This window comes from Gastrolobium bilobum, unplaced genomic scaffold (assembly GCF_033153095.1).
Source record: "Gastrolobium bilobum isolate Gb01-03AN ecotype WA unplaced genomic scaffold, APGP_CSIRO_Gbil_v1 utg10441, whole genome shotgun sequence".
NCBI lineage: Eukaryota > Viridiplantae > Streptophyta > Magnoliopsida > Fabales > Fabaceae > Gastrolobium > Gastrolobium bilobum.
Genome location: NW_026897207.1, coordinates 203938 through 225501, shown reverse-complemented (window position 1 = coordinate 225501; position 21564 = coordinate 203938). Strand labels below are relative to the sequence as shown.

At 35.1% G+C, this 21564-nt stretch overlaps 2 protein-coding genes across 2 annotated transcripts; both read left to right on the top strand.

The window, feature by feature from the left end:
- Nucleotides 1–8912: 8912 nt before the first annotated feature.
- LOC133304898 (S-adenosyl-L-methionine:benzoic acid/salicylic acid carboxyl methyltransferase 3-like) lies at nucleotides 8913–11572 on the top strand. Its single transcript, XM_061504976.1, has 4 exons — nucleotides 8913–9036; nucleotides 9189–9593; nucleotides 10798–11052; nucleotides 11142–11572. The coding sequence occupies exons 1-4, from the start codon at nucleotides 8962–8964 to the stop codon at nucleotides 11556–11558; spliced, it is 1152 nt and encodes a 383-aa protein (XP_061360960.1). The 5' UTR covers nucleotides 8913–8961; the 3' UTR covers nucleotides 11559–11572.
- Nucleotides 11573–12748: 1176 nt separating this feature from the next.
- Nucleotides 12749–17991, top strand: LOC133304897 (toMV susceptible protein tm-1(GCR26)). The gene is made up of 9 exons (XM_061504975.1): nucleotides 12749–12928; nucleotides 13040–13696; nucleotides 14453–14659; nucleotides 14958–15173; nucleotides 15291–15507; nucleotides 15886–16133; nucleotides 16758–16936; nucleotides 17030–17283; nucleotides 17650–17991. Exons 1-9 carry the CDS (start codon nucleotides 12776–12778, stop codon nucleotides 17799–17801), a joined length of 2283 nt encoding a protein of 760 aa, XP_061360959.1. The 5' UTR covers nucleotides 12749–12775; the 3' UTR covers nucleotides 17802–17991.
- Nucleotides 17992–21564: the final 3573 nt, after the last annotated feature.

The following is a 21564-nucleotide window of genomic DNA, read 5'->3' as shown; positions in this document are numbered from 1 at the left end:
CTACAATCAATCCTCTCTTTTTATAAAAATGAAAAAGGAAACAAAGGATGAAGAGAGCATGTGAATGAGTACATGGCAGGGGAGGAAGAATAAGTTTTCTCTCTAATCAATTTGCTTCGCTAAGTTTTTTTAATCATCTTTGTACGTTGTTACGTTGTTAACTAATATAAGAGTAAATACTCTTTTTGGTCCCTAACAAAAAATTCGGTCCCCATTTTAATCCCTTAAAAAAAATTAGTGACCTGGTCCCTATGAAATTCAAAGTGGACACATTTTAGTCCTTTTGAGGGACTAATGTGGATCTTTTGTGAAATTGTGAGGGACCACGATTTTAACTAAATTGATCTACTTTGAATTTATTAGGAACCTTAAGACTAATTTTTTTATAAGGACTAAAGTGGAGACTGTATTTTTTGTTAAGGACTTAAAAGTGTATTTATTCCTAATATAAATATTGAACCAAGAAACAAATAAGAACCTGGAACGAAAAAAAACTAAAATGACAATATTTATGTCAGCACTTGCGGACATTTGCGTCAACCTGGGTCCGCCAATGTGTGTAGGTAATACTATTATTCTATTTTGGATAAGAATTCCATATTACACATATATTGGTTGGGATCACCCCAGGGAGGTTATATTGAGGGGCAGGTGCAGGGTACATGGGCATCGAGTTTTGATCACATTTTCTATATGTTCTTCTACAAACTAGTAATTTAAATTGATAGTACCCATTTATATAGCAAGTATATAAAGAGAAACTGTTAATAGCTTACATAAGATGAAAATAATGAAGTCTTGCCACTGCCATTTATTTTCGTTGATGGTGACGTGATCCAATATATATACCTAATAATGCACATCATCCCAAGGTGCCAACGTCCCTTTGGTGAAGACACGACGATCCGTTGGCAAACCCAATATCACTGCAACGTATGAAGCACCGACATAATGTTTTTGATACGTTCTCGATGATACATGATGTCGATTACCATACAATACGTGTCCAATATGTTTCTGATATGCGTATCCGATAAATTGGAATAAAAATTAAGGAGTATCGGTACTTCATAAACTGCAACATTGTATAATGTTATAGTGCACTCATCCTAGGACATGTGAAATGTGTGTATCTCTGTGTTAAGGGTTGAGAACCCTAACAGAGAACAGAGACACAAGGAACAGAATTTAAGAAATTCACAAGCACTTTATTAATCTCAATATCAATCTTCGATTACAGATGTCTGTTTTATAGGATGGCAACTCAACTAACAGCATGCACATTCCTAACCAATTGGCACATGGAAAGCTAACTAACTGCCACCTCCTATTACAATATCTCAGCTATTACTAAAATGCCCTTACTGATATACTAATATACAACTCACAGCTATTTATACACACAATTGCACATTTATACATTCACCACATAGTCCCTAGCCCACGCTGGAGCTCCCCTCTTTCTCTTGCTCGTAACATTGCCCCTGTCATCCAAATTAACCTTGTCCTCAAGGTTCAACTGGGGATAGTGCAGCTTAAGGTCAGCCTCATCCTCCCAAGATGAATCTTCTGGTAGAGCATGAGACCATTGTATTAACCACTGAGTGCCAATTTTATTCCTATCAGCTACCTGTCGAGACATCAAGGTTGCAATGGGTTCCTGTATAGGGCAGTTTCCATGATTTAACGCATGTAAGGTTGGAATTAAATCATGATGATCACCCTTAAATGGCTTCAACTCTGAAACATGGAAAGATGAGTGTATTTTACAACCCTCGGGTAGCCGTAGTTGGTAAGCAACAGGACTCAAGACTCGTATAATGGGAAAAGGGCCAAAATATCTTTTAGCCAACTTCTGATTGGACCTCCTTGCTGCTGTAAGCTGTCTGTAGGGTTGTAACTTCACAAGAACTAAATCCCCCACTGCTAAAGAAATATCCTTACTATGTTTATCCGCTTGATCTTCATTCTATTTTGAGCTCCTTGCAAATGATGCTTAAGTTGAGCAAGCAAGTCATTTCGGTGGATCAGTGTTGTATCCACAGCTTCTACTCGGGCCAGCCCCTTAGGATAATAAGGAATTACTATTGGCAATTTTCCATACAAAGCCTGAAAGGGACTCATACCAATTGAAGAATGGTGGGCTGTGTTATAGTGTAATTCAGCCCAACTCAAATAAAGAGACCACTTGTGATTCTCATCAAAGCAAAAGGCTCTAAGATACTGTTCCAAATACCTATTAGTCACTTCTGACTGCCCATCAGATTGGGGGTGATAGGCAGTGCTTGTATGCAACTTGGTTCCACTGAATTTGAACAACAAGGTCCAAAATTGGCTAAGGAAAACACTGTCTCTATCAAAGACAATAGTCTTCGAATACCCATGAAGTTTCACCGCTAAATCACAAAATAAAGAAGCCACTTTAGCTACTGTATAAGGGCTGCCAATGCACCAAAGTGTGCATATTTTGTAAGACGATCAACAACTACAAATATCACTGAAAAGCCTCGAGATAATGGCAAGCCTGTGATAAAATCCATGCTGAGATCTTCGAACACCCCTTCAGGAATTGGCAGGGGTTGCAATAATCCAAGAGGTGGTGTGGTGGCTGTTTTCACCATTTGAAAAATTGAACAAGCTCTAATTAACTAAGTGACATCTTTTCGCATATGTGGCCAATAAAAGGAAGCGGATAGCCTAAATAGTGTACGGGTCACACCAGCATGGCCACCAATTGGAGTGGCATATGCCTCCTGCAATAAAATCTGTCTCAAACCAGATTATGAGCCTAGCATAAAACGGTGTTTATGATAGAGCACCCCTTCTTTGGCTGAAATATTAGGATCAACAGCTAAACCATTTTGCAACTTAGAATGGAGAGACAATAATTCTGGATCAGTGGCATTTTCTCCTCTAATTTGATCAACTATATCAAAAGTAACCTTTGAAAGTAATGTCATAACAGTACCTGATGTATCATCTTCATACATCCTAGATAAAGAATCTGCTACAACATTGGAGCTACCAGGTTTATATTCAATAATAAAATCTTACCCCATCAATTTACATGCATACCTTTGCTGCTCCAAGGTTTGGACCGTTTGAGAGAGCAATTCCTTCAAGCTCCTATGGTCAGTCTTGATAACAAATTTCGAACCAAGCAAGTAGTGTCTCCATTTCTTAACAGCTTCAGTTACTGCAAACAGCTCCCTGACATAGGTGGATGCTACACGCATTCGAGGCCCCAATTTCTTACTAAAATAAGCTACAGGTCTGTTGTTTTGTAACAGGACAGCTCCAATACCAATTGAAGATGCATCAGTCTCAATTACAAAAGGAAGAGAGAATTCAGGCAGATTTAAGACAGGGGTAGAGGACATAGTCTCCTTGAGCAATCTGAATGTTGTATCAGCATCTTCATTCCATTTAAAAGACTCACTCTTAAGCAAGTCAGTTAAAGGGGTTGCCAAAGTTGCATATTGACGAATGAACTTTCTATAATAACCCGTAACTCCAATGAACCCTCTCAATTGCTTCACACTTTTTGGTTGAGGCCATTCCATCATGGCCGAAATCTTCCTTGGATCTGCCTTGACACCATCACCCGAAACAAGATGACCCAAATACTCAATCTCAAGCAAAGCAAAGCCACATTTAGTAATCTTAACCTTGAACTGATTCTGTTTTAAGCATTCCAGGGCCAATTTTAAATGGTTCAAGTGTTCCAAAAGAGAGGCACTATATACTAAGATGTCATCAAAGAAAACTATGATGAATCTCCTCAAATAAGGTCGAAACATTTGATTCATTGCCGATTGGAAAGTTGAAGGAGCATTGGTTAAGCCAAATGGCATCACCAAAAATTCATAATGCCCTTCGTGGGTTCGGAAAGCAGTCTTGGGAGTGTCTTGAGGTAACAACCATATTTGATGGTACCCACTCCTTAAATCTAATTTGGAAAACACAGTAGCCCCCTTCAATTCATCAAGGACATCGTCAATAGTGGGAATCAGAAAACGATCATTTATTGTTATTCTATTTAAGGCCCAGTAGTCAATGCACATCCTCCAAGAGTGATCTTGCTTCTTAACAAGCAGTACCGGTGAGGAAAAAAGACTTCTACTGACCTTAATGAAACCGAATGCAAGCAAATCTGCCACTTGCTTCTCAATTTCAGACTTTTGGTGATGAGCATATCTATAGGGTTTCACACTCACTGGTTCTGCCCCTGTTGCTAGATGGATAGCATGATCATATTCCCTAGAAGGAGGTAGGCCCTGAGGTATCTGAAAAACATCTTGGTAATATAACAGAATTTCCCACACAACTGAGGGAATTTTCTCTCTAATTGCTAGCAATTCTGATTTACTGGTCTCTGTACTGGCTTCGGTATCACTAGTAGATAAGGACAAACATTCAGCAGCCAGTCCTTGCTTTATGCCACCATCCCCTTTTAATAATACCCTCTGATGATTCCAATTAAACTCCATAGACAAATCTCCATAATCATGGATAACCCGTCCTAAAGAGTTCAACCACATAATGCCCAAAATAATTCCCAAATCGGTTAGATCAACTACCCATAAATCCACAATAAACTCATGGCCTTGAATATTTAACACAACAGCTGGACATTTCCTCTCACAAGTTAAAAATTCCTCATTTCCCAAAAATATCCGCATTCTAGGAATTCTTATCATAGGCAGTCCCAAACTAGCAGCTAACTCCTTCTAAACAAAGTTATGTGAGCTTCCAGAGTCTATGAGAATAGGAACTAACCTGCCACTCAATCGAATTTGAAAACGCAACGCTCTTGGATTCTGCTCACTTTCCAAAGAATGGAGTGCTGCATCCATGGGATCCTGGTGATGTTGCTCAGGTTGCCAAACTATCTGTTCTTCCCCTTCCACCTTCCTCTTCGGAATCTCCAAACATCAGCAACATTCTTCCTTTACATACATGCTTGGAATTCCATTTTTCATCACAAGTGTAGCACAATCCCAAATCTCTTCTTTTTTGCAAGTAATCATGAGTCACCTTCTTGCTGGTTACATTAGACGGCAAGGCAGGAAAACTTGATTTGGTGTTTGGCACGAAGTTATTTACTGGGTTTGATGGTTCTACAATGTTCAGTGGCTTGGAAAAAATTTTCCTGTTAGCAGAAGACAAGGACACACGTAATTCAGTGTAATGAGCCTCATATGTCAAAGCCAACTGCATTGCTTGGTGCAAAGAAGTTGGTGTATGCAATTGGATTGCTCTCCTCAAATCTGGTTGCAACCCCGAAACAAAAAAAACTCATCAAGACTTCATCTGAAAATTCAGTCACCTGATTAATCAATGCCTCAAAGCTTCGAATATATTCAGTAATAGCACCCTCTTGGGTTAATTTGGATAAAACCCCTCGAAGATCAGTGTATGTTGTGCCACCAAATCGTTGCTTCACGGCATGCTTTAGATCCTCCCAAGACTGGATCGTTCCTCCACTATACAACCATTGAAACCATGGCCCAGCCATTCCCTCCATCTTCATGCCCGCCAAACGCACCTTGAGAACATCGGGTATCTGCTGCAGCCCAAAGTAAAGCTCCGTTCGAAAAATCCAATTGATTGGATCTTTTCCATCAAAAGAGGGCAATTCCGTTTTAACCGATTTCATCACATTGCGTGAATCATTAGGGTCAAACCTGAATTGATGATGCCCTGACGATTCAGAATTGACAGCAGTGGGATTATTTCGCGGTGGAGCATTATCACCCATTCGATTCTCCACACCCACAATCGCCGCGTGGATTTGTTGAAGCTGGTTGGTGATATTCACAAACTGTGATTGATGGTCCACGAAACGCTGCTGCATCTCATCCAAGCTACGATCCACACGAGCTTGAAAAGAACCCAAATCCTCGGCTAGATCTTGGAGTCTCATCTTCGACGACACGAGTCCAAAAGAGTGAAAGCACCAATGTTAAGGGTTGAGAACCCTAACAGAGAACAGAGACACAAGGAACATAATTTAAGAAATTCACAAGCACTTTATTTATCTTAATATCAATCTTCGATTACAGATGTCTGTTTTATAGGATGGCACCTCAACTAACAGCATGCACATTCCTAACCAATCAGCACATGGAAAGCTAACTAACTGCCACCTCCTATTACAATATCTCAGCTATTACTAAAATGCCCTTACAACTCACAGCTATTGATACACACAATTGCACATTTATACATTCACCACATAATCCCTAGCCCACGCTGGAGCTCCCCTCTTTCTCTTGCTCGTAACACTCTGATCTCCATCTCTCAACGTGGGCATCGATCAAGTAATGCTATCTAAAATATCTTAAAAAAATAATATTATAATTTTGCATTCATCAATCACTATAGAATAACTAAATAAAATTCATTGAATCACTAGAGCAGACTGTAATATTGCACATGCGAGCCACATGAATAAATCTTGCCTGAGTCAAGTAACCAGCTATCACGTGACCTACGACAGATGCTTCCTCTGCATGTGTCGCCTCAATACTTTGTACTCCTTTGGACCAAGATGAATCCAATCTCGAGGGGAACCAGTGTTAGATGAGTAATCGGATGAATGATCCAATAATGATGAAGATGAAAAAGCCATATCCTAAATTTATCATTAGTATTCCATTCAAAATAATATGAAGAATTTAGCATATTAATTTTAATGAAAAATAATTAATTTCAGCACACCAAATTTTTATTGCTTATATAATTAGTACAATGCAATACAATAAATGTATATTATTCTAACGAACAATATTTACTTAACTAAATCTCAAATGAATAATATAATTATTAACTAATTATTTTTCAGTATGCACTAATTACTAAATATTATTCATTATTAATACAGACCCAACTTATAATTAACATTATTCTACCTAAATCAGCAACTTATTTTTATTTTTATTTTTGAAAATATTCCAATCGGTTCATTGCTTCGCAACTAATTCGATTCGGAGCGGGTCCAAGATTAATGTTTTAAACCCCTCCCAAAGATGGTACTGGAAAAATTCGAACACATGCTCTCACCCCACCTGCTTAGCTCCCGTGCGTCAACTGAGCTACCACCATTTGGTTATCGACAACTTATCTAGACATAGTTAATAGTAATATACATCAACATAATTATCACTATTATATCCTAAGTCACTAATACCTACTACTATAATTTAAAAATTTAAAAAGAGGGTTATAAGACTTACTTGGGTGAGAGAGCTCCAAGACAAAAGGTGAAGAAAGATGACGAAAATGATGGAATGAGGTTGTGAGGTGTGTGTTGGGGGAAATATCTATGGTACTATTGCTGTACCATTCACTCAGTACATCTATTTAATAAAAAATGAGGAATGATGGTCATCTTGTATGGAAAGAAAAGAAAAATATTTTTTTATCCAATTGTCATTTGTTGGATGACAGATGTACCTACTACAGATGTACAGAAGATGATCTCTGTGTTAGGGGGCAACTAGCTGCATTAGTTTCATAATTAGTTTGGAAATAGCATTAATGTTATAATTAATTATTTGAATTATAATATTAAGATTCATTTTGTCATATATATATATATATATATATATATATATATAAATTAAAATGGTTATATTTTTCTGCAACAACAAGAAAGATTTTTTCTCCCATCAGAGACACAGAAATATTGTAGATCCCACTGCATAGAGAAAGAGAAAAAAAATTTAAAGTTGGATCCACACCTTTTTGAGTAAGTAAGAAAAACTAATTGTCTCTTGTAGCATGAGATTATTATTTCCCATATTAAAAAGTAGGAAAAATATTTTCTCATATTGTAGGATAATTATTTTCTTCTACAAGTGACTCTTCGATTTTTGTACAATATTTTCTTTTGTCTTTTATTTTTTTAATAAATATGGATACCACACAAAATGTGTCTATAGCACGAAAAAATTAAAATTCTAAAAAGTATTTGTTAGAATGATGTTTTGTATGGATATCACAGTCATATGTAACACAGAAAGTATTAGCTTTGTTTTTATATATTTATGATTGTTAAGAACCTTGAGGTCACCACCCCAAAAGCTAGCTCAAAGGGTGGGAGAGCCCAAGGCCTTATAAAGGCCACATTAGTTGCACATACAACTAATATGGGACTATATATCTCAACACGCCCCCTCACACGAGAGCCCATTGGGCTTGAAGCGTGGACAATACAACAGGCCCAGCCTACCTGTGCTAAAAAACTCCACAAGAGAAAGCAGGGGACGACAAGGCTCTGATATCCACACAAAATGTGTCTATAGCACGAAAAAATTAAAATTCTAAAAAGTATTTGTTAGAATGATGTTTTGTATGGATATCACAGTCATATGTAACACAGAAAGTATTAGCTTTGTTTTTATATATTTATGATTGTTAAGAACCTTGAGGTCACCACCCCAAAAGCTAGCTCAAAGGGTGGGAGAGCCCAAGGCCTTATAAAGGCCACATTAGTTGCACATACAATTAATGTGGGACTATATATCTCAACACGCCCCCTCACACGAGAGCCCATTGGGCTTGAAGCGTGGACAATACAACAGACCCAACCTACCTGTGCTAAGAAACTCCACAAGAGAAAGCGGGGGACGACAAGGCTCTGATACCATGTTAAGAACCTTCAGGTCACCACCCCAAAAGCTAGCTCAAATAGTGGGAGAGTCCAAGACCTTATAAACTCCACATTAGTTGCACATACAACCAATGTGGGACTATATATCATGATAATTGACAACCAGACCCACGTGGTTAAGGATTACGACCAATCACTTTAAAAAGGATCTGCAAAGACAACAGTCAGAAAAATAAATTGCTTTCACATCTATAAATATAGTGTGTTACGGGCTTTGATTAAACGGGGGAAAGCACCAAAGCGTAAGACTGAGAAAGAGTGAAACAAAGGCTAAAGAAACAAGAATGAAAGTAGCACAGGTACTGCACATGAATGGAGGGGTTGGAGAAGCAAGCTATGCAAACAACTCCTTAGTTCAGGTATAATTACATATACCATCATGGTTTTGTGTCTTCATATTATCACCCAATTCTATGATACTAACAAAGGTCATCTAACTGAACTGAGAGAGTAATGCAAAGCAAAAATAATGCAAAATAAATGAATACTAACTCTGACATTGGTTATATAGCGAAAGGTGATTTCGTTGACAAAGCCGTTAATAGAAGAAGCCATAACTACCCTCTATAGCAGCACACTCCCGAGAAGCCTGGCAATTGCAGACTTGGGTTGCTCTTCTGGACCAAACACTTTGCTTGTGATTTCAGACATTATCAAGGCTGTGGAGAATCTTTGCCGACGGCTGAAACATAAATCTCCTGAATACAAGGTCTTTATGAACGATCTCCCCGGGAATGACTTCAACAACATTTTTAAGTCCCTTGACAGCTTCAAAGAGAAACTACGTGATGAAATCGAAACTGGGATTGGTCCATGCTACTTCTATGGGGTTCCTGGTTCTTTCTATGGCAGAGTTTTCCCTAATCGAAGTTTGCATTTTGTCCATTCCTCTTACAGCCTTCAATGGCTATCTAAGGTATATATATTTGCTAACTCATTTTCTTATTCTGAGAATCTTATTGGGATTTACATGTGCGGTTGATTAATTTTCTACTGCAGAACAGACCTTTCCTCTTTAACTAATCTGCAACGATAGATTAGTGGAATATAAATAGCGTTCATTTTTGTTCGTGCTGTTTGAAAAAAATTATCTCATGTAAAAAAAATAAAAAAATTATAACTAAAATGATAAAAAATAAATTTCTCTCCATTAGTCAACTGACAATATTCGAGGAGAGAGAAAAACAAAGTAACTTTAATATTATAACTATAAACTATTAGTAATATATAATTTTTTTTTACATGAGATAGTTTTTTTCTAGCAACATAACATAATGATTTCCAATATAAATAAAGGAAAAAGTTGAAAAATACCATTATTGTTTTACTTTGAATAATTTTATTCTTTTTTTTAATCATTTATCTCCTATCATTTTTTCCATCCAACTTTATTCTTAACACTGCTATAAACTTAATTAATCTACCTATTTTATCTTTTTTAGAAGGAAAAAAAAAAACTAATGAAAAAAGAGAAAAAATAAGATTAAATATGTTGGAAAGTCACAACACTTGCATAAAAGATTAAAGCTAAAAAAAAAAAAAAAAAAAATTTGAGGACAAAAAAAAAGACTAGGATGTTGAAAACTTACAATGGAGATGAAAAAGACTAAAATAAAAAATAATAATTTTTATAAAAAAAAATAGACCGAAGACAAAAAAGAAATATAAGAAAAATAAATAAGTATTATAAGTTTCTACCATATTTGATTTGATTTTATTTTTATTTTTTTCTCAACCCATTTTCTTCTTTTTGATTTAGATATACGTGTTTTTTTTTTCTCAACTCATTTTCTATCTTAATAAGTTTCTAACATATTTATTCTTATTTTTTCTTCTATTTTTTTTTTTGTTCTCAATTTATTTTCTTATTTTTAATTTAAAAATATTTGGTATTATTTTCTTTTTTTACTTTTAATCTTTTATGTAAGTGTTGTGAGTTTCTAACATATTTGGTCTTATTTTTTATTTTATTTTTTTATGCTATTAGTTTACTTTTAAAATAGATAGATTACTTAATGATGAGATTGGATGGAAAAAATAATAAGAGTAAATGAGTAAAAAAAAAAGCATAAGCATGCAATTGATTGAAAGCAAATTTTTCCCTATTGGCAATTAATTAGGTTCCCGAGGGTGTAGAAAACAATGAGGGAAACATTTACATGGCCAGCACAAGCCCCCTAAACGTCTTCAAGGCTTACTACGAGCAATTTCAAAGAGATTTCTCTCTTTTTCTAAAGTGTCGAGCAGAGGAACTAGTTGAAGGGGGTCGCATGGTTCTAACATTTTTGGGAAGAAGAAGCGATGATCCATCAAGCAAGGAATGTTGCTACATTTGGGAGCTTATGGCTATGGCTCTTAATGATATGGTCTTGCAGGTACACATTCTAAATAGTTTGTCTTACTGTTATTTTCATTTTCAGGAGCTGACAAAAAAATAAAATAAAAAAAACAACAACTGGTGCAGGGAATCATAAAGAAAGAGCAAGTGGATACCTTCAATATCCCTCAATATACTCCATCTCCATCTGAAGTGAAATTAGAAGTTCTCAATGAAGGATCGTTCACTATCAACCGACTGGATGTGTCTGAAGTGAATTGGAACCCTGTTGATAACTGGAATGCTTTTGACTTTGAATCTGAAATGTCGGAATCACTCAGTGATGGTGACTTTGGATCTGAAATATCAGAATCATTCAGCGATGGTGCATACAATGTCGCACAGTGCATGAGGGCTGTGGCTGAACCTATGCTGGTTAGTCACTTTGGTGAAGCTATCATTGATCAAGTTTTTAGTCGCTACCAAGAAATCTTGGCTGACCGTATGTCCAAGGAGAAAACTGAGTTCATCAATGTTGCCATATTATTGACTAGAGAAGTATAAGCAAGAAGCTTGCATCTACGATATATATATATATATATATATATATATATATATATATATATATATATGGGTTTTGTAAGAGTTATGTTGTAGGAAAAGTGATTGTGTTATGTTATAGAGATTCGTTTTGCATGCCGAAGTTTTTTTTGATGCGGGCTCCACAAAATGTTGTGTGTGTAGAAAAATTTTTGTGGTCATGTTAAATGATAGATGATAAACCCTATATATATATATATATAAGTTTAATGTTTTCGCTTTTATTATAAGTAAAAAATTTCTGTCACATTTACATAAAAGTGAGTGGATCTTATAAATTTCTGTCACATTTTCGCTTTTATGTAGATGTGACAGAAATTTTTTTCTTATAATAAAAGCTAAAACATTAAACTTTTATATATATATATATATATGAGGAAGATTATATTTACAAATTTTTTTATTTACAAACTCTTACGAACTACACTATATTTTTTGGGGAGAACACTAAGTTACACTATGTTCTCCCGGGAGAATATAGTGTATTTGAAAAAAAAATTGTAAACGGATCCTTCCCCTATATATATATATATATGTGTGTGTCTTTTGCTTTATTTCTCTTGTAAAAGGTTATGCTGCAGAAAATTAAAAATTAGGAGTATTATGGTGTACATTTGGTAACTATTTTGTAATATGGGTTCAATAGCAGATTCTCGTAAAAATGTGTTTGTGGTGGAAAAAGTTTTTCGACCATAAAGGCAGAAATACTTATGCCTTGTAATATTAATATATGCTCTCAAATTTGTATTAAAATTATTTACGTGGGGATTATGATTTATGATAATTGGTTTATTATATTTAATATTTAGTCATTCACCTTGCCAAACATTAATTTTACAAAATTTTGTGTGGTCTTGAATTTGCTGTAATCTGTATAATTGGGCAATGAATCAAATCAAATTTTAGAAAACACTATCATCAGGTCCCTCGCACAAATTGTCTTTATCTTTACCATATTGCTGAGAGCTCCCTATTACCACGTGCAATGTGACCCTGCGTGGGATAACATATCATTTTCGCTTGAAACTACGGTTAATGCCACGTAGCAAGGTTAATGACGTTCTCTATCATTTTCCCTTGAAAACTACGGTTAATGCCACGTGGCAAGGTTAATGATGTTCTGTCCCACGCTACAAGAGAGTGAGGTAAAGGTTCGGTCCCTCACTCCGTTCCCTTTGACCATGGCACACAACAACAACTACCACCACCACCAGACCACAACTCTTCAAGTTTTCTGCGTTGGAACCCTCGATACCAAGCTTGACGAGCTCCGATTCCTCTCCGATTCAGTTCGTTCCAATATTCACCGCTTCTCCAATCACCCCTCCTCCAAGGTACTCACTCACTCTCACACAACACCCATGTTATGTTATGATTCCATTACTGTTCTATAAAAATATATAATCAGTATTTAACTGTGTTTCATTGATTGGAACGAGTGACAGGTAGAGGTTGTGGTGGTTGATGTTTCTGCTGGTTCAAATGAGCCAGAGAGTTTACAAGATTTCACATTTGTTTCCAGGAATGATGTCATCTCTTGCTATGACAGTGGATCAAATGAGGCCTTGGTTCTTCCAGAGGATAGAGGTAGAGCTGTTGCTGTAATGAGCCAAGCACTTGAAAATTTCTTGAAGAAGAAATCTCATGAGGATCAGTGTATTGCTGGTGTTATTGGTGTTGGGGGCAGTGGAGGGACATCCCTATTATCATCTCCCTTCAGGTCTCTCCCTGTTGGGATCCCAAAGGTCATTGTGTCAACTGTGGCCAGTGGTCAAACTGAGCCTTATGTTGGAACATCTGATCTGGTGTTGTTCCCATCCATTGTGGATATTGCTGGAATCAACAGTGTTAGTAGGGTAGTTTTGTCCAATGCTGCAGCTTCTTTTGCTGGGATGGTTGTTGGAAGGGTTCTGAGCTTAAAAGATTCTTCTTGCTTTGAAGATAAGCCTACCGTTGGTATCACTATGTTTGGGGTTACTACTCCTTGTGTTAATGCTGTCAAAGATAGATTGCATGAAGAAGGTTATGAGACCCTTGTTTTCCATGCGACTGGGGTTGGTGGCAGGGCTATGGAGAATTTGGTTAGAGAGGGATTTATACAGGTATTTGAGACAGCAGTCTATATGCATTCAAGAATGCTAATTTTAGCTGATGTAGTTTTTTTTAAAGCATTGGAGCTTCACTTCTTTGGAAGCATAGCATAAGAAATTTTGTTATCTGGACAATTTTATTTTGATCTTCTCTGAATTTAGAATCTCATATCTTAGTACTACCATATTTTCTGTTGACGCTTATCTCAATTCTGTGAGTAGCATGGTCAAGCTCAACCTTTTCAACAAGTATGGATATTCTTTTTTGAATTACAGTCTCCCTTTCATTGGTATCAGTGCACCTTATGGATGTGAGGTTTTGGTTAAGTTCTGGTCATTGTGTAATTGCAGCTTTCAATGGATCGGGCTTATGTTGCATACATCATGAGGATAGGTCTTTGCGCTAACTGTATAACTGTCAAAGCTAAACCACTGAGCTGACTCTTTTGTTGAGAATATTAGATGTTCAGGGAGACAAATTTCATTTTTACCTGCATGCTTGCCAACCCTATCCAAAGACCTTCATTGATTGTTTATTTAGCTCTGTACCATATTCGATTTATTTTAGATATGTCTATGCATATTCAGTTTTGGGAAGAAAAAAAATACTTTACTTTTTTTCACATAATTGTATAATCCATCAGATGAATTGGGATAAGCATTTTGAAGTCCCTTGTAGTCTGTTTGTTTCGATTCAGATTCTTCTTTATGTATTCCTGCCTCTATTTGTGATTTTCTCACATATTCTTTTCTTTTAATTTTGATTAGGGTGTCTTTGACATAACAACAACAGAGGTAGCGGACTACATAGTTGGAGGTGTAATGGCTTGTGACAGTTCTCGCTTCGATGCCATCATAGAGAAGAAAGTGCCCCTAGTCCTGAGTGTGGGGGCATTAGACATGGTGAACTTTGGAGCAAAAGATACCATACCACAGAAGTTTCAGCAGAGAAATATATATGAACATAATAAGCAGGTGATACTCTATATAACTCAGGTGGCTTGTTGATCTTTGCTTGGAATCTAGCCATATTTGCAATGATTACTATTTTGCTTTGATTTAAGGTCCGACCAAAGGTTTGGCCAGTCATTTTATGCATATGGGAAATCCGCCATATATTTCCTGCTATCATGTAATTTCTACCAAAGCAATGTAATTTTATCAGTGATCTTATGCTAGACTATTTAAAATGCTTTATATCATTCACTGGAATTAAAGATGTTTGACATTAGTGTTTATGCTAATATAATAAATCAATTATTTCTCTCTCCAGGTTTCGCTCATGCGAACAACAGTAGATGAGAACAGAAAATTTGCTGATTTCATAGCAAATAAACTGAAAAATTCATCATCTAAGATTTGTGTTTGCCTTCCAGAAAAGGGTGTATCTGCTTTAGATGCACCAGGGAAGCCTTTTTATGATCCAGAGGCAACGGGTGCTCTTCTTCATGAATTACAAAGCCTTATTCAGACTAATGATGATCGACAGGTTCTATAGTTGGTCAATAGTGTTATTTACCATAATCGTAAGCTTCAATTTTGCTTGGATATTGTTTTATTTATTGCTATGGGGATTTTCTAAAGTTAAAAGTTGTGTATTTTGCAGGTAAAGGTGTATCCTCATCATATTAATGACCTTCAATTTGCTAATGCATTGGTTGATGCATTTTTAGAGATTAATGAGAAAACTAGTAAAGATTCTACTCATGAACGAGTTGCCAGTCTTGAACCCGTTGAACACATTCATGAGGGTTATATTTCAGGTGCATCAAGCTTTGGGACCATTGTCTATGCACCTAGTGAATTCCCAGATGCAAGACCAGGTTCTCATTTCATTTGAATTTGCATTATGTTTTTCTTCTTCACAAGTATTTTGTTAATGACAGTTCTAGATGTGCATAAATATTTTCTAGTGGTTTGGCCTTGCAAACAATATGTATATTCCTTTGCTAGGTTGCCAGTTATGTCTACCATACCATTTTTGCAATGAAGAATTTAATATTATAATTTTTCCACATAATTTGTGTTTTCTTTATCCGGTCAAACTTAATTTGTGTTGTTGGCCTGAAAAGTATTTATTCAATACTGATAGCTTTTTTTTTCCTGTTAAACTTGTGTCTCAAGAATTACTTTTTTGTTTTGGTAGAAAATCTTTTGTTTATGTCTGACTGTGCAAGTGCTGTTTTCATTTCTGCTGGCAGAAACTTTGGAGAAAACACAGCTAATATTGCAGCAATTGAAACATCAAATAGATAAAGGAATTCCTATAATAGGAGCTGGAGCTGGGACAGGTATATCTGCCAAGTTTGAAGAAGCTGGAGGGGTTGATCTAATAGTACTGTACAACTCTGGCCGCTTCCGAATGGCTGGGAGAGGTTCATTAGCAGGGTTATTGCCTTTTGCTGATGCTAATGCTGTTGTGCTCGACATGGCCAATGAAGTTTTGCCAGTACGCCTTCATTTGTTTACTTGTTCTAAGATAGTTTTAAAATATTGTCCAACTGCTAACTTCTTTTCCTCAATTTCAAGATTCTTGTTAAATATAGGTGAAAAGTGGATAACTAAACAATAAAATGTCACGAAATTTGATAGGCATTGTCTTTAGTGTGGAAAACAATTTTTTTAAATTACTTACATCGCTGGGAGAGAGGGTGTTGAAGAAGGAGGAGGTGAGGAGGAGAGTGGGCTGTTGGGGGTAAAAGTCCAATGGCTAAAGCAGAATGCAATTTGTGTCTGTCTAGGTCATAACAACATACTGGTATCTTGATACTGAAAGTTTAATGATCCTTTTAGGCGATAATAAATTCTTATATTTTGTTGTTTGACTTCTCTGGTTCTCATATAAACTTAGAAGATTATCAATATTAAAATTGTCATTAATTAACCTGAAAGTTAAGAAAGTGGTAAATAATAATTCTTCAAGGTCAGGTACAGCTAGCTATAAAGTATTGACCTTCAAATGATAACTCATGGGTTATAAATTGGTTATTCTTTGTGATAATAAGTCCCCTTGCCAAGGTAGCACTGAATCTCTGTCTCCCTTGTTCTAACATACTGATATTTTGTTTTTCAGGTGGTAAAGAAGGTACCAGTTCTTGCGGGTGTATGTGGAACTGATCCTTTTCGCCGAATGGATTACTTCCTTAAACAGGTGGAATCTACGGGATTCTCTGGGGTGCAAAATTTTCCAACTGTTGGGTTATTTGATGGTAATTTTAGACAAAATCTTGAAGAAACAGGAATGGGATATAGGTAGGTGCTTGGAAAAAAAATTCTCAATATATCAAAGTAGTTGGACTATTACACCTCTTACAACTTTGTTTCATTTTCCCATAAAATGATCAGCTTGGAAGTTGAGATGATCCAAAAAGCCCATAAAATGGGCTTCTTGACAACCCCATATGCATTCAATCAACATGAAGCTATTGAAATGGCTAAAGTTGGTGCTGATATTATAGTGGCCCATATGGGTCTAACTACAACCGGCTCCATAGGTGCAAAAACAGCTGTTTCACTGGAGGAAAGTGTGGTTCGTGTACAAGCTATTGCAGATGCAGCACATAAGATCAATCCCAGGGTCATTGTGTTGTGCCATGGAGGTATGCACATCACCTGGAAGCCTTTTTGTTTGTGTTTTGATAGATAGATTAAATAGTAAATTTAGTGTTAACTAGTCAATTGTTATTATTTGCGTCTAGTGACAAAGTGAATAATGTTTTTCTATAGATAACTGAAAGAAAGCATCTTCCTATATCTGAAGCTAGAGCCTTGTACTGTTTCATCCTTTGTGTGCTTAAATTCTAGTTTGTGGGGAAATCTTTCCCAGTAACTTTTGGCAGCTAGAAAAGGCCGAGTATTGATATAGTTGTTGAACCTCACTGCTCATTGTTCTTAATGTTCAAAAAGAGCAGTTTGTGTTTGTCATCTTTTAGTCCCTGTTCACAACAATGTACTGGAATATGCAGGTCCCATATCTGGTCCAAAAGAGGCAGAATTTATATTGAAGAGGACTAAGGGAGTTCATGGATTTTATGGGGCTTCAAGTATGGAAAGACTACCTGTAGAACAGGCTATCACAAGTACAGTCAAACAGTACAAGTCAATTTCTATTAATTGAGGTTTAACTTGTCCGTACTTTGTAACCATGCCAGTGTTCTGTTCGCTACATTGCTAATAATGGCTAATGTTTTGTCATTGCTAAGTACCTACCAAATTTGTGAAGAATCTAGGATTTGCTGATATAAATATTGGATTTAATGAAGCAAAACCAATGGACAATACATATATTTTGATCCTTTAAAATGAGAAGGGTGCAGTTTAAAGGATAAATGCAAGCGATAACCATTGATGAGAAAATCAAGAACGGGTTATAACAAATCCATATTCTGTTACTGCTTTTTACTTTTCTAATATATATCTTTCCCTTTAAAGGATCTTGATCCATAATACATATATATCCAAGAGTGAATGTGGTATCCATCATGGATTTGGCAGTGACTTGGCCATGAATCGTTCTTGTGAATAGAAACACAAAACACACTAGTGCAGACTGATAGATCATAATAATTTGTGGACTAGAGTAATAAGTATTTTTTTTTTGTATGTGTAAAACTCATTGGTCAGATGTCAAATATTTGGATAAAGATATTTTCTTTTTATTTTCCCTTTTCTTTCTCACAAAAGGATAAAGCAAATCATCAACTACGAAGATTTCGCAATAAATGTGGAATATAGTTACCATACGACCTCCGAGAAAAATAATTAAAAATAAATAAAATTTTATCATACTTAGTGACTACCAAGAACGAGGTGGAAAAAGTGACGACAGTATTTCCAGTTGACTGGGCCTGGCCCAATAAAAACAAACGACAGCCCGTGTTAGGCATTATTTACTTTCCGAGTTGCATTTGCAGATCCGTACTGCACTTGTGATCAATTCTAATAGATTGAAGCGAAAATTTCAGTTTTATCCATTTTAGGTTACAACAATTGATTTCAAATTTATCACTCAGATCCATCGTGGTTATAGAATTATTTAGCCTCCCAAATGTCTAAAATATCCTTATTATATAAAATATCAATAATACCCGTAATAAATAAAATTCTAAATTATATTTAAAATGTGAAAAATATCCCTAATTAAAAAAGAAATTCTGATTAAAAATATCTAATTTTTCTACACTTAACTTTTAATCCTTATCATTTCACTTAATTTGAAATGATAGTTGTGAATAAACACACTAAATAATAAATCATTGAAAAAGAATTACCTCCTAGATGGACCAATAGTAAAATAATTTCACACATTAACCTTCAATATTTTTTGAATAAGGAACAACCCTTCTTTTACAATGCTCAGAAAAGTTTAGTAACTACTAAAAGCTAATCAAATATAGACTATTTATGTCACATTAATGGTTAATTATCATTCCAACACTTTTTGAATAAGGAACAACTATTCTTTTAAAGAATAGGTTATTCTGCCTAATCTTATTTTACCTACTTTTTTCTACCTCTCTTAACATCGTTAGATTACAATCTCATCTAATAGTGGAGATTTGTGAAATAAAATAAACTTTCTTCCCCTTTCTTTCTCTATACTACCTCCCACACTCTTTCTCTCTCCTCTCCTTTCTATCTCTAATGGCGCTTCAGCATCAAAAAAAGGTACAAGCTTTTTTTCTCAATTCATCCAACCCAGCCATTGTTATGAGTATTTATATAAAAAATTGAAAGAGGTGTCAAGAAGAAACAAACCCAGATGCCCTATGTTATGGGATCAGGTATGCATGTTGTTGAGCGTAATATAGAGAGAACATAAATCTTTTCTCCACTTCAAGGTGAAAAACAAGATAAGAAAAAGAAAGAGATAAGTTGATTCGATTTCAAATTTCAATAGTAAAATAGAAATTTTATGGTAATTGTGGATTAATTCAAAGGAAGAGATTCTTCGTGGTTTTTATTTTTTTGTATTTTGTGGTTTCTGTCGTGTTCAATTATATCAGATTCAAGGAATTTAAAAATTATATTCATCCAGGAGAATTATCATGCCATTAATCATTGATTGAATTTAGATTCAAATATGAATTCAGATTGTAAATTACGCAAATCGATAGAAAGAAAGAGGAGGAGAGAGAAAGAGTGTGGGAGGTAGTAAAGAGAAAGAAAGGGGAAAAGAGTTTATTTTATTTCGCAAATCTCCACCATTAGATGAGATAGTAATCTAATGGTGTTAAGAGAGGTAGGCAAAGGTAGACAAAATAAGAGTAGGCAGAATAACATATCCCTTCTTTTAAAATGTCTCTTGACTTTGGACATTATATGTTACTGTCATTTGTGCATTCTCTAAACTTTGTTCTTCTCACAGAATTTTATCTTGATACTACTTCTATTTACTGTAGAGTTGTTTGTTCTATCTCCCAATTTTTCAATATATCATGGGCTTTGGCTTTACCCATGTTGAAAGATGTGTCTTAGCTCTATTATAGAACTACCATGCCCCCAACCTCATTTAGTGCACAGTTATCCATCACTTTTAGCATTAGACTTAATAGTAACTTAATATGACTAACTGAAGTCTCTAAATCACAGACTCCTGGTTGAGTGTCATCACTATGCATATAATCTTACCACTATTCACATATTGAAATGCTTATTTCTCGGCAATAGTTAAGGCATAGCTCATGATTGTAATTTGTAATGATTCTATTTCTTATTTCTTGGCAATAATTAAGGCAAAGTTCATAGAAGTAATGCTTCCCTTGCTTATTTCTGCAACAATTACAGCAAAAATGGAAGAAGTATGTTGATAATATATTTTAGATAATGAGCTTTTTCGTGAGCCTAGTCGTCCATGTCAATTGCCTAGAAGTAGATATAAAAAATTTGAACAAGAGTTAAAATATATAATTATAAAATTTGGACACTACTTATTCTCTCACAAACTAGATTACCATTTTTCTTGCAAGTTGGGGTTTATGGAGAGTATTTTTTTTAATTCCTCTTCAATCCAAGAAAACATTGCACAACAACAAGGGTAATTTATTCTTTCAACATATTAGTGTATCAAAATTTGAAACAATTCTATTTTGTAGATTGTTGAAAATATAGATTAAAAGGATGGATGTGGTACCTGAATGTAGTTTCCATCCCAATCATGGCCAATGAGGACAACTTTTTCTTTAGAGAGAATAGCCTAATCCACTTGGTAGAAAGGACAATATATATCTTCTTTGGTACCTATGTTTTTTATTCAAATAATATTTTTAATTTTTTTTTTTAATTTCAGTTATTTTTTATAATTCATATATAATATGTTATTTTTTGAGTAAGGGCATTATTGATATTTTATATAATAAGAACATTTTATGTATTTGAGGGGCTAAATGATACATTCTATAACCACAGTAGATCTGAGTGATAAGTTTAAAATCATGAGGGCTATATGATAATTGTTATAACTACAATGGTTAAAACTGAAATTTTCCCTAAATTGAATTCATTCGCAATTGGTGACCATACACAGATATATTACGAAATAAATTTTAATAATCAATCACAAATAATGTAATTATTTTTAATAAAGAAGACATCAAAATTTGGATATACAAAATGAAAATTACCTGAATCTTTAGTAAATAAATTGGCTCATAATGCAGGATACCAAAGTCAATGTTTGGCATTGGTTGGATAAAAATTAAGAAAATGCGACCTAGGTTGGTGTTTTGACGCAAAATAATAGGGAAGTGAACTAAAGAATATTTTAAGAAACCTTACTTCTCATCTTAATCCTTGATTTCGTCTATCTAACGGTTATAATTTATTGAATTATATAAATTAAGTAATTATTGAGTCAAAATAAATTACGATCATTAACTGGA

What these genes read in the sequence shown, in the direction of transcription:
- LOC133304898 (XM_061504976.1), top strand. Translation starts at nt 8,962, where the DNA reads ATGAAAGTAGCACAGGTACTGCACATGAATGGAGGGGTTGGAGAAGCA. An exon ending in GCCTTCAATGGCTATCTAAG is followed by an intron (nt 9,594 to 10,797) that starts GTATATATATTT and finishes GCAATTAATTAG; the next exon opens with GTTCCCGAGGGTGTAGAAAA. An exon ending in TTAATGATATGGTCTTGCAG is followed by an intron (nt 11,053 to 11,141) that starts GTACACATTCTA and finishes CAACTGGTGCAG; the next exon opens with GGAATCATAAAGAAAGAGCA.
- LOC133304897 (XM_061504975.1), top strand. Translation starts at nt 12,776, where the DNA reads ATGGCACACAACAACAACTACCACCACCACCAGACCACAACTCTTCAA. An exon ending in AGACTAATGATGATCGACAG is followed by an intron (nt 15,174 to 15,290) that starts GTTCTATAGTTG and finishes TGTATTTTGCAG; the next exon opens with GTAAAGGTGTATCCTCATCA. An exon ending in GAAACAGGAATGGGATATAG is followed by an intron (nt 16,937 to 17,029) that starts GTAGGTGCTTGG and finishes TAAAATGATCAG; the next exon opens with CTTGGAAGTTGAGATGATCC.